Source organism: Alligator mississippiensis, chromosome 13, assembly GCF_030867095.1.
Source record: "Alligator mississippiensis isolate rAllMis1 chromosome 13, rAllMis1, whole genome shotgun sequence".
NCBI lineage: Eukaryota > Metazoa > Chordata > Crocodylia > Alligatoridae > Alligator > Alligator mississippiensis.
The window spans coordinates 7,233,274-7,247,356 of NC_081836.1; the positions used below are offsets into that span (position 1 = coordinate 7,233,274).

At 43.2% G+C, this 14,083-nt stretch overlaps 1 protein-coding gene across 1 annotated transcript in view; it reads right to left on the minus strand.

The window, feature by feature from the left end:
- TNFRSF1B (TNF receptor superfamily member 1B) overlaps positions 1 to 9,624 on the minus strand; it is a 30,331-nt gene extending 20,707 nt beyond the window's left edge. The window contains exon 1 of the mRNA XM_059716927.1: positions 9,518 to 9,624. Within this exon, the coding sequence (XP_059572910.1) occupies positions 9,518 to 9,568 (51 nt within the window). The 5' untranslated portion in view covers positions 9,569 to 9,624. The remainder of the gene's footprint in view (positions 1 to 9,517) is intronic.
- Between the last annotated feature and the right edge of the window lie 4,459 nt (positions 9,625 to 14,083).

Below are 14,083 nucleotides of genomic sequence, written 5' to 3' on the forward strand. Positions count from 1 at the left end.
ACTTTCCCTGGCAATAGGCAAAACTATGCTATCCTTTCCTACAAAATGTAAATACATAGAAAAGCAGCCAAGAAACTGGGAAGACACAGAAACAGTGTAGCTCCCCTCAACATCCTAGGGAATCCGAGGTGCTGGGGAAAACATACGAAAAGCTCGAAGGCTTCAGATAGCCTCAAAGGGCTGACACAAGAGCAGGAACTAAGGACAGCACATTGAGAGGAATCCCAACCCCCTCCTCTTCTCAACCTTAGAAGCTGCTGGCTACTTACCAGGACATTGCCCTCGACTCTCATAGCTTGTGGCTGAGAAATGAGTCGTTGGGCCGTTGGGCGGACGTTACATTTTTTCAGCACACCTGTACTGTGCCTCTTGGCTAGCAGAAAAGCTGTTCTTAAAAGAGCTACTCAAGCTACAAATGTCTCCAAAGCCATCGTGGCCTTCAGCTTTGAGCACCTTTTTGTTTCTTGGGGCAGAGATGTTAAGGCAGATATTCCACTCCTCTTCAGAAGCCGACCTGCTTAAATTTTTTTTTTTAATCATCAGTATTTATTTAGAAAGAAAAAGGAAGATTTTTCAGAAATGTTTAGATTCAACGATTACTGTTAATGCTGGGCTTGCTACAGTGCTCTCACAGGAAGGGTAGTAAGTAATAGAGAAACCACAGCATTTGCAAGCGTGAACTGACAGCAGAAACTAGCAAAGGGAAAGAAGTTGTCTCAGGGCTCTACTGTTGGCCAACTTACTTTAAGTCCAAATTTTTACTTGTTTATTAAGAAGAGGCAGATAAGTGCTGTCATTGCAGTCTTCCAGTTCAGCACGCTGAACTTCACTGAAACACCCAAGAGATTCTGTAAATCTTAAACCTTCACTTGAAGCAGAAAGAGACAGAGATAGAGAGACAGAGAGGAATTACGCAAACCACATCACAAAATTATCCCGCTGCTGACACTTTTTGGCAAGAGATGTTATCTCGCCCTCTGTACTGTCTGCTGTCAATACTGTCCTGGGAGAGTTGAAGAGACAGGAAAACCTGCTGCTTGTTGGGTTTGCATCCGCTTTTCAGAAGTTCTGCTTGAGCAGGCGCCTCTCCTGTCGGATAAGATCTCACCGAGTGCTTATCTGATAAGTGGCAGCTGCTGCCGACTTACGTTTAATTGACAATTTCTTGTCAACTAAACTGAAGTGCATTATCAGAAAACTCTTGGGACTTTCATTCACAATTTAACACACTGACCCGGACTCTGAGCTTGCTGGTGGAATGCATTTGTTTAGCAGCTGCAAATCCGCAAAGCCAAGCAATCGCCTCCTCATTAACTGAGTTCAAAATTATTAATCCACCTCTTTGTTTGTAGACAGGGCACTCCTTGGTGATGTGTGGCATTGTTTGCATCTCTCCACAACTGCATGATGAGTTGGCACGGAGGCGCCGGCTGTGAAGGTTGGCTGCGCAGAGGCCTTGGCCTGTCCTGAACCTGTTTAGCACGGACCACTCTCACGGAGAATACCACTGACCCTAGGGGATATCCCACCTCTCTCTCTCTACTTCAATGAGTACCTCTAATTTCTGCAGGTTTTTTTGCATTATGTTTATTATTATTTTTAAGAACCCCAAATTATAAAGAAAATAGAGGAGAAATCTTGAATTAAAAATTACATCACTATGAAACCATTTTTGGTTTGGTGTGACTCATAACACCTCACTTAAAAATATATCCAGCTCTCACATTAAATTCAGTGGCAAAGACATGGGAACCATAACCCAGGCTAACATTTTGGAAAGAGAAGAACCACGTGTTGCATTTTTACAGTCAGCCTTAGACTGTCTTATGCTAAAAAACACTCTCATGAGGATGGAAGAACTCTGAGAAATATATACAAAGTGGAAACTTGAGATTTTCATTTTATTGAAGGATGCCAACTGAAGGAAAATATCCTTGTTCCCCGAACAGCAGGCAAAGACATTAACACCTGAGATTCTATTTAACCCTTTTTATGGCTGTTTCACACCTACTTCTGTACCTTAACTGAATGTGATAGGACATTTTAGTACATTCTTCACATACTGGGATGTCTGCAGTAAAATGGAAGCAAGCTTACAGAATAAGGCAGCCCTAGAACTGCATTTTGCAATGGCCAATATATTAAGCAATATCCAAGGGGTTACAAGCAAGAAGTCAGTGATCTGGGACTCCATTTCTTCATAGTTAAAAATACAAGTGCGCATTTCTCTAGTGTGTATTACAGCCTGGCACCCAGCAACCACACCACCCAACTTATCAATGCAAATAAACCTTTATCAAACCAGAACTGCGTCCAACAGAATTTCTCTAAACATGTAGATATGACAAATCTGTGCTCACAGGGCTCTGAAACAGAGCCAAAATAAGTCTCTGTCTCCTCCCGGCATGCACTGAGGAGCTTTAACCCTCCAAGGAGAGAAAACTAGCTGAGAGAATCTCTGCTTTTCTATGAAATGCATGGACTGTTATAGTCTCTGGCCTCCCTGCAAAGTCAGCATGGAAGGGGACTCTCCTAACCTACTTACATACGTGACAGCCACAACCCAAACCCCAGTGTCTGTATTAACACCAGGCTCAAGTCATTCCAACCTCAGGTCCACTACGCTGAGCTGACTCTATCTAAGACGAAGGGGAACCACACAGAAATTTACAGAAGAATCTAATCTTCCTTGCAGTTCAAAGGGATTTGGAATATGCCATCTTCCTAATTTCAGCACTGATCTGAAGATGTAAATGACTGCAATATCATTCTCATGAAATACATTTCCTCTAACCCCTGCCCGGCTGGTAAGTTCCTGTCTGCTTAAGACCTCGTGATCTACTGTTATTCAGGAACTTTGCCACATTACATTGCATTTACCGGTCACATTTTACTCAGCTGTCTTCTCCAATTCAGGTTGTCAAGCAGACGATTATAAACAGGAACTGAGTCCTATAGGTAACATTGTCTACGCACTTAAAACCACAGTGAAGTCACTCAGCATTGACATGAGAACCTGTTGTTAGGTTCAGAGATGCAGGTGGCTCATGAGCAGAATCTGCTGCAAGAAGAGCAAATTCAGAGTTATTTAAAATACACTGTCCAGAATTTGGAGAACAAAGATAGCTGGGACTAAATCTACCTTTCAAGTGGTAGGAAATCTCTCTGAAATCAATGATAAGATAATTATTTCAAATGACATAAGATCAGAATATGAACTCTTCCAAGTCACTTTTCTGCAAACTGTGCTCAAAGATTATGGGTCCATTGGACAAACTGTTCATCTGCCTGGGTAAAATTTTCCCACTGGCTGTAACAAGGCCTATAATTTACTTAAGTGAAGTCACGTGCTGGTCCTGTGCAGAGGGGTGATTTTCACCACATAAGCAAGAAGCTTTGCATATTCACGTTCCACCGACTTAAAAACCACAATTTTCCCTGTAGCACTCTTCCATCTCCCCCCACCCAGAAAAGATCCAAAAATAAAAACGCTGTAGTTCTTCCTTATGGGTATGGATTTTCTTTTTAGGGTAGCACGTCATACTGCCACCCATCAACGTATCTAAATACAAATTCCCTGAATAAACTGAGAAAGCAGAAGATTTTATAGTGTATTTATAAAGTGCAAAAACAACACTGCAGTAACTAAACATATCTGGCCCACACAAATTCTTGAAGAACCAGGGCCAGACACAGATCTCTGTCACCCATGTTAAGCGCAAGTAAGCTCGACTGGAGTTTTTCTGAATTTCCATTGCCATAAAGATGAGAATCTGGTCAACAATACTTCGTAAACCCTATAATCCTGCCTTTCTTCACTAATCCTAGTTCACACTGCCAAACCAGAATTTAGCCTACACCAAATGCAGAGATTGATGCTTGTGAGGGCTGAGTCATCAGTAGGTTTCTGCTTTGTAACGGACACCTATTTTTAATTTATTTTTGTTCCATCTTTAAATGCAATGCTTCAGCAATATGCTGAAGGTGAGATTTTAGTCATATCTGCTGTTGTTCATTATCTATAACCTTGCACCATAACTCGTGATGAACCAAAACAAACTGGAAACTGGAGGCCCCTTTAAACATATAAAATAAAGAACGTACAAGAATGTGCAAACACATCAGGTTAATGTGATGTGTTATATTAAATTTCTCATAATGGTGATTAAGAGGTGCTATGAACTAGCATTCTCTTTCTCTTTATTCTGTCACCAAAACTTCAGCTGCTCCCTGACAAAGCATTATCTTTCCATCCAATTATACAACATTCAGTTGCACTCAAAACATTGATTTAAATCTAACTTCCCTGCTTGCTGATATATATCAGAATTAAGCCTGTGGTTTAAATCATCCATTTCATTTTTCAGTTGTACTTTTTAGTTATTTTCCTAAAGATAGGTTGATTCTCATAGGTTGATAATAAAAGAATGCCAATTTTTAACTAAAGCTATCACCTTCAGTGTAGTCTCCTTCTTTTTGCTAATCACACAAATACCATTTATCTAGTTACATTTATGTAAGCAATTATACAATGTAACATACATTTTACTGAGATTCTTAATGTTTACATTTTTATTGTCAGAAAATGATGAATAATATGTTTTAAGTGATGATTAATTTTTTACTTGCAGTTTGCATCAAGCTCTATTTTGATGGAAAGTGGAATTGGATTAAGAAAGCACCAAATCAGCATTTACATTTTTTCTCAGTTAAAACTATGTTGTATGTGCTGGATACCTACAGAAAAGGTAACTGTTGCAAAATGTTTTTTGCATTTTAAATTCATTGATCACCAAGTTCTTCAAGGTTTCAGAACTACAAAATCCTGTCCTCTCATGTCATGCTTTTATTCATAGTTTGGAATAGAAAACAGAGGCTTTCCTGATTTTTTTCAACTCACAATCAGTTTCTCAGCTTTGAAAGAAACAGTCATTGAGGAACTTAACTAGCTGACTACGCTATACTGAACAAGATATTCTCTCTGAACCTACAGAAGGAGCTTACTGCTGTCAAAAGCTGGTTGAACACTTAACCAAACTCTGGTTCCAGAAGCTTCACAAATTACTTCCACCAGGATGTCATTTCAAGAATTTCACTTTCTTTAAACTAAAGTAAAAATTAAGACATAAGTATTTGATTTTTTTAATGAGTTTAGTAGATTATAGTAACAGTATGCATTCGTATAGGTTGTCATAAATATAAATTATAAATAAGTTGCTTATATAAAATTAAAGCGTGTATTTAATTTACATTTAAAAATCCCATTACAAATAAAAGTTAATTGAAATAAAATATCTGGCACTTTTTAAGTTTGATTTTGTTATCTGTGTTGGCTTCACTGAATATTATTTAATATTTTACACTAATAAAGTGCCTGAGGGCCAAAATCAACATCTGGGAACTGAGGAACAGGCCTCTGTCCAAACATATACAAGCAAGACATGGTCCATAAATCTTAAAAGTCTAACTCCGGGTCTTGGAAGCACACATATATATAGTCACCATTCTGTGAGAGGGGAGGGAAAAGAGAATATTAAGACAAGTAGATAACAGGCTTCAGGGGCATGGTGAAGCTGACAAAAAAAATAGCCAGGGAATGGGCAGGAGAATTGGTCCTAGTGGAAAGACCAGGAATGTAGGGGTAGCCACGTTCAGCTTAAATGGATGGCGATACATCTGAGAAACAGGTTGAGATGCAATATGGGATGGACAGGGACAAGGAATGGAGAAGCTGTGAATCATCATCTCACAGCATAAAGATGCAGACCAAACCAAGTGAGAGAGATCACCCAGAGAGAGGGCATGGAGAGATGAGATATTATTGGTATAAAAAGGGAAAATATCCACAAAGTCTTTTTTCAACATAACATTTAAGGAATTCAGAATTCCCCGGCTCTCAACAGCTGGCACATTTTACTCTATAGGGTCATATAAGACTATAGGGAGATTTTCTCCCTTTCGTTTATGCTCCTGATATATATTTACATCTGCAAATCCAAATGAATATAGTTTGTGAGACTCGCACCCAGCCTGTTAATCCCTGTGTTTGGCCCAGCTAGCTTCTTTTATGTTCTGTATTGCAAAACCATGACCTTTCTGAATAACACAGCACTCCATAAAAAGCCAAAAAAGTAACAGAAGAAAAGCAGAGCCAAAACCAAACTCCAGATCCAAATGCTTCCATCCAACTGGAAGTTGGATCTGAATTCTGCAGGTGCTTCTTAACTGAGCTTGCATCAAAGTACTCCTGATTCTAGGAGTAACCAGAGGTTAACTTCACACCTAGCAACATGAGACCATTTCTAGAGAGTCCAGGTAACACCATGGCACGCTCATCAGTCCCCGTGTCTGCCAGGAGGAAAAATGCCTTCAGGCCACACAAATCTACACCGTTCAAGTGATTGAATTTGATTGTGATTGTTCAAGTGATTGTATTTTGAAAACATTTTTCCTGGGATGATTTTACCTTTCTCACCAGTGGCTGTTGGGTTACCAAGGCACTGTGGCAGCTACAGACAAACGTACACATGTGCAACACAACTGCTGTCACTAATGCGCTGAAACCCGTTGGACACTTTGTCCAGCCCAGCACCAGGCAAAACCTCACTCAGGAACCACCGAAACTTGCTGAATGGATGGAAGAGAGAGAAACCGGAGACCTCCTGTCTGCACACGCAGACTGCACAGAGAAGCGTTAGAAGTGGAATATATTTAACCCCATGACGGCCTAAACCATTTCTATTAAAACCACCAAATATCCTGAGTGACTGAAACGGCAAGAATTACACCCAGTTCCTGTGGGTAACATGCACACTTTAACCAGATCAAAATCTTGAAAGCAACCCCGGTTGAATGAGAAAAACAAGAAAAACTGTGTCACTTCTAATAACCATTTTTCTTCCCTGCTTCCTTCACTTCAGCCAGCAGATACAAGGCCAAGCTTTCCTCAGGCTGACTTTAAGTTTGGTCTGAAGCTGTCATTTGCTTGCACATGCAGGCATGAATTTTCTTTTCTAGTCTTTCCCCCCTCCCCCACTTCACTGCAGCAAGAAAACCTAACCTTTTTAGGCTCAGCTCACCCCCACCCTTATATTCCAGCTACCCCCTCATAAAAAAAGACAAGGTGTCCAGCAGAAAATAAAGACAAGGTGTCAAGCTCTAGACCTGCCAGCCTTCACTGCACCTCTCCTCTCAGCCCAGCCCCCTGCCAGCAAGGACCACTGGGAATAAAGGGTCGCGTCTCAATGCATCAAAGCCTCTCAGGTAAGAGGCCCCAGGGACGCAGACTGTAGCCACGTGCAAAAGGAATCCCAACTGGTGGCAGAGGTGAGCTCTTTTATTAGATCAATTACATATATGCACACACAAAAAAGGGATTTTGTATGTGTGTGTGCAAATATCTAGTTGGTCTAGTTCTGATTCCAGGGTATTCAGGGGATCTTTCCCAGTGCCAATGGCACGGTGAGGGCTAATCAGAGGACTCCTTTTCCCCAAAGGGGGATGGTTTCAGTAGTGGCTTGAGGGGCAAGCCAGGTAACCGCCACACTTTAGGGGGCCCCAATTTTATTGGGGGGGGGGGAAGCTTACACTTTATTTATCTCATAGATTTCATAGACATCAGGGCTGGAAGGGACCTCAGCAGGCCACTGAGTCCAGCCCCCTGCCCCCGGAGCAGGAAGTCATCTAGGCTCAAAGGATCCCAGCGAGACAAGCATCCAAATGTTTCTTAAAAGTGTCCAGAGTAGGTGCCTGCACCACCGGAGGGGGGGCGGTCCAGGCCTCGGGTGTGCGGGCAGTAAAGAAGTTCTTCCTTATGTGCAGCCCCAAATAGTCTTGGGGGTGGGGGGGACCTTGTCATCCCCTGGGGCGCTCTGGTGAACAGGCGTTCCCCTACATCCTGGTGTACACCCCACACATACATATAAAATACACACACACACACATATATATATATAAAATATATATATATACACATATATTATACACACACAACATACACACACACAAATACACTACATGCACACATATATTACACCCACATACATACATACACGTGTATATTATACATACACATATTATACACACACCTACATATATATTGCATACATACATTACATATTATACACACACATACATATATACCACATGCACACACACACACATATATTATACACACATATTATACACACACATATATTACACACACACACTATACACATACATTAGACACACACACATATATTGCATGCTCTCAAACACACACATATATTATACACACATATACACACACATATATTACACACACACTATACACACATTACACACACATATTGCATGCTCTCACACACACACACATATTACACACACTATACACACATTACACACACACACATATACTGCATGCTCTCACACATACCTATATTACACACACGCTATACACACATTACACACACACATATTGCATGCTCTCACACATACCTATATTACACGCACACTATACACACATATTACACACACATATATATTGCATGCTCTCAAACACACATATATTATACACACATATTATACACACACATATATTACACACACACTATACACACATATTACACACACATATTGCATGCTTTCACACACACACACATATTACACACACACTATACACACATTACACACACACATATACTGCATGCTCTCACACATACCTATATTACACGCACACTATACACACATATTACACACACATATATATTGCATGCTCTCAAACACACATATATTATACACACATATTATACACACACATATATTACACACACACTATACACATTACACACACACATATTGCATGCTTTCACACACACACACATATTACACACACACTATACACACATTACACACACACATATTGCATGCTCTCACACATACCTATATTACACGCACACTATACACACATATTACACACACATATATATTGCATGCTCTCAAACACACATATATTATACACACATATTATACACACACATATATTACACACACACTATACACATTACACACACACATATTGCATGCTCTCACACACACACACATTACACACACACTATACACACATTACGCACACACATATACTGCATGCTCTCACACATACCTATATTACACACACACTATACACACATATTACACACACACATATATATTGCTTGCTCTCAAACACACATATATTATACACACGCATATACACACATACACATACTATATATTGCACGCACACACTCATATATTATACACACACACACACACACACACACACACACAGATCTCCCACCCCCGGGACTATTAATCAGAGGCACTTGCCCCCCGCCCCGACCCCGCACTGCCCGGCCCCGCCGGCGGCGCTGGTTTGTCGGCGGTGCCCGCGAGGTGCCGGCAGAGCCGGGCCGCGCGCCGCCTCGCCTCGCAGCCGCCCCCCCCGTGGCCGTGGCCGTGGCCGTGGCCATCCCCGCGCGGGCCGGGCCGGACCCACCTGCTCCGCCAGGCGCAGCAGCGCGGCCAGCACCAGCCAGCGCGGCCCCATGGCTCGAGTGCGACGAGGCGGAGGCGGCGGCGGCGGGCGAGGCGAGGTGAGGCGGGGCGGGACGAGGCGGGGCCCGGCGCGGGCTGGGGTGCCACCCCCGCGCGGCACGCAGCCTTTCCTGTCAGCGCCCCGCGGGGCCGCAGCCCCCAGCCAGGCCGGGCCAGGCCAGCTCCACCGAGGACGCGCGGGGAGACCCCGCGGGGGCAAACCCAGCCGTCCTGCAGAGTGCCCCCCTCCAGACAGGCCCGCGCACAAAGCGGGCCCCAACATGGTGCAAACACCGCTCGTCCTTCTCAGCATCTCTGAGGAAAGTTGCCCCCCCGGGGGCTAGAGACGGCGCCGCTCCCCGGTGTCGCGGCCACAGTGAGGGGGCCCGTCCGGGATCCGCGTGGAGCCGCTGGTGTGGAAGGTGTCAAGCGTGTTCCCCAAGACGAGCGGCTTGAGGGTGGCCGTCATCATTGCACGTGCACCCCTCGAGATTGGCGGCTTGCCGCCCTCCCCTCCATGCCCGCCACAGCCACCGTCTGCAGCCGTCCACGATGGACGTGTCACCGGTCAGCGCTCGCCGACAGCGCTGCGACCGCCTGCGGGAGCTCGCCGCTGCGCTCCCGCCACCGCCTGCGGGGACACGCGGCGTTCGTGGCCATCCTAGAGGACAGTCCAGTTTTCTGCTACGCTGTCCTCTATTGATACGAAACCCAACGCCTTGATGTCCTCTGTTTTTCTCTCGAAAAAACAGAGGACATGTTCTTTCTTTCTTTCTTCACTTCAAGAAGGATGCGGATAACCTGGAGAGGGTACAGCGAAGGGCAACTCGTATGGTCAAGGGCCTGCAGACCAAGCCCTACGAGGAGAGACTAGAGAAACTGGACCTTTTCAGCCTCCGCAAGAGAAGGTTGAGAGGCGACCTTGTGGCTGCCTATAAGTTCATCACGGGGGCACAGAAGGGAATTGGTGAGGATTTATTCACCAAGGCGCCCCCGGGGGTCACAAGAAACAATGGCCACAAGCTAGCAGAGAGCAGATTTAGATTGGACATTAGGAAGAACTTCTTCACAGTTCGAGTGGCCAAGGTGTGGAACGGGCTCCCAAGGGAGGTGGTGCTCTCCCCTACCCTGGGGGTCTTCAAGAGGAGGTTAAACGAGTATCTAGCTGGGGTCATTTAGACCCAGCACTCTTTCCTGCTTATGCAGGGGGTCGGACTTGATGATCTATTGAGGTCCCTTCCGACCCTAACATCTATGAATCTATGAGATGGCCAAGCCCGAGCCTCGAAAGACAGTCTCTCAAAGCCAGCGGCATTGCTCGTTGCACCTCTTTAGACACTAGTTTTGTAGCTCGTTGGCTCTCCTTACAGCTGGAGAGCCGGTTGTTACTATTTTGGGGGGCGTGCGCTCTATTTTGCACACGTGGCCCCTTGCATTTATTGCACGATTGGCCACTGAACTGCATAATGCACGTAATGTGTAGCAAGGGCCTCTGACGCTCCTGCAGCTTTCAGTCAGTCTTTTGTACCACTGTGTCATGCACCAGGCATATTCTCCTAAACCCCTTGTAGGGGAGGGGAGATGCCGTCTAGCAGACTCCACTCGCTAGGAAAAATATCTGGGAAAACGTGCCAGTGGTTGTATGCAGCTGTTCAGACCGCTGTGGGGGTAGGTAAGGCAGAAACTGCACAGCTTAATTCCAGTGTAAACCCATCTTTTATGGAGGGGATAGTTGATATTCACCAACCCCTTTACACATGATATGCCCATTGATTTCTGTAGGCAACCTACTTCCAGGGGCCTTATGGAAAATTAGTTCCAGCCTATCCTTCCAGGATGGGCTTTTAAGGACATTCAGCATTGCTTTAATTCTGGTCCTAGTGAAAAAGCAAGCACATGCTAAGCCAAACTTTCAGCAATGAGAAACCTAGTTTTTAATGACATCAAGACTTTTAAGGGAGACGTGGTTAGGTTTCTTGGGCCTAACACATGATTCACTTCAGGCAGTGTCAATACTCCCAGGAACTTCCCTGAGTTTTCCCTGCTCTCTTTCGTCCCTCTCCTTCCCCACCATGCATCACCCTAATTCAAAAAATACCAGAACTGCACAAGCAACCAGCAGAAAGAGGTTAACCTTAGCTCATTTGTTTAAAAAAAAAGAAAAGCAACTGCAAACCGTATATTGTAAGTTTAATGTAGAAACATTCCAAATTAAGTGGTTCTTGTCTAAATTGGCCTGATATTTTCTCAACTATTTGAAAGGAGATTATAGTATCTGGGATTTAAGCTATAATATCTAGAATGCTTCCTTCAGAGTAAGGACAGTTTTTAAAGTACATGAAGTCTCTTGGTTAACTTTGGTTGTCTTCGCTTTCTTTGAAAAGTTCACATTTCCATTCCATGCCTGCCTTGTTTCACTGAAGCCTCAACACCAGTATGATGTTTGTATTGATTTGAGACCTCGTCCTACTGCCACTTGTTGTAGACGAGCAGTGCTGTAAATAGGAACTATGCTATCTGCTGCCGAGTAAAACTACTTTCTCACATTTTGTGTTGTTCTTATCTTTGGAAGGGAAGAGTTATTGGTTTTTCTGTTCTTGTTATGGTTCTTTCAAAACACTTGCACTATTAGCAGGTGATTTGCCAAAGTTTCATTAGTGCCCTTCCCCTTAAAAGTCACACCACACTTAAAGTTTTGGGGTTTTTTTTAATTGCAAAACTTACCATCAATAGTTTTGTAACCACCAGCATAATTAACAGACAAACCAGGCATAATTCTTCTGGAGAGCTGTTTTATTTACTCTTTCTCTCTCTCTCTATATCTATATAGCAGTGCTGTAACTAGGAACTGCGCTACCTGCTATATAGAGAGAGAGAGAGAAATATTAGACAAAAGGTAGAATTCTATTAGTATAGAAAATCCTTGAACAATCACAGTCAAATGAGCAATGTTACTCATAGGGAAGGTGGGCATTTTGTGGGGGGGGGGGGGGTTATTTTTTGGTTTTTGTAAGACTAAAAGAGACCACTGTTTCCCAGAGCTCAGGGGAGGTTCTGGAAAAATAAAATGAGCACCCATGGTGGAAGTAAAGAAAGTGGGTGTAATATTGTCCTGTCATAGTTTTACTTCCTCCTAATGACTCCTTTGACATTTGGTGAGCTGACCTTATGCCGCATACTATTGTGCAGTTCTAGTACAGTTATTTCTATTTTGTGCTTTCTTCACTTCTAATATCTACAGGCAAGATGGTTCAGAGAGCTGAGAAAAGAGGTCATCTCATCTAATTCCCCTAAAAAGAAGGGGTAGGGATAGTTTATCTGAACAAAAATAGTATAATCTGAATACATGCACAAAAATTCACTACTTGCTCTTCAGCAGCAGCCTCATTGTAAATGATCCAGTGTTCAGTAAGCTTGAGAGAGAAGTAACGAGAGTCCACAAAGGAAGCACCAGGGGATCCGCTGAAGCTTGAACTACTTTCCTTAAGGACTTCAGTCCTTTCTACTTGGGCAGTTAGAGCAGAAGGTTAGATTCAACATACTGGGATCCTCCTGATTGTTTTTCCTTACTGGATGTTTGTGGGTCACCATCTCTATCCATTTTCTCGAACAGAACAATGAGATACTCATTCTTCTCACCCTTTTAAGGCTACCAGTATTCTGACATTTGTGCCTTGGGAATCTTGGCTGAAAGGCACTGGAGACATCCCATTTTAATTGCTGAACCTTGCCCCAAGTAGAAACTACAGAGCAGGTAACACTTTTTTATTTTTTTGATTAAGGGACACACTTCATCAACTTGCTTATTTTTCCATCTTGTGCAAGGGCAAGCTTCAAATCTTGCATAATTTGGTAACACTAGCAAGTTACAAAACTGGAGAATTTAAGCAACAACAGACTGAAAAATTAGATTCTCATGAACAGTTCTTCCTAAAACAAGCAAAGCCAGATTGTATGGCAGGAAGCAAAAGCTACTTTGCTTGACTGATTTCTCAAAATCCTTGTTTTCTTTAGGAAGTCAGCTTATCTTTTGTTTTTCTCAAATGACTATATTCACATTGGACATAAGGCACCTTGGCCTCAACATGGAGCATTAATTTTGTCTGTATTCTGTGCAACATCTAACTTTTCAAAGCTCTTCGGCTCTTCATTGCAAGAGACCTTTATGTAGCAAGAGTCCCAACCAGTCAAAAGCCATTACTTGGGGCCTCCAAAGAATCTAGGGACCAATGTAAATAGGAAGTTTTATTCCCCCTCCCTGCACATTTCTGATCCTAAAGGGCATACTTAGATTGATGTTTCTAAGCTTTTCTCCAGAACAATGTTTGAAAGAGTTAGTTGTAGGGGGAAAAATTAAAAACTAAGATTCTCACCATGTTAATGGAGGAGTTTGGAGCTTTAGATTTGGAGATAGGTCTTGCCTCTTCTTCCCTTCCCTTAACCCACCCCACTAAATAAGTCTCCTGAGATCCTGACCACCGCCTCCCCACACCCACATACACTTTAGAGCATCTGAGATGGCATCTGA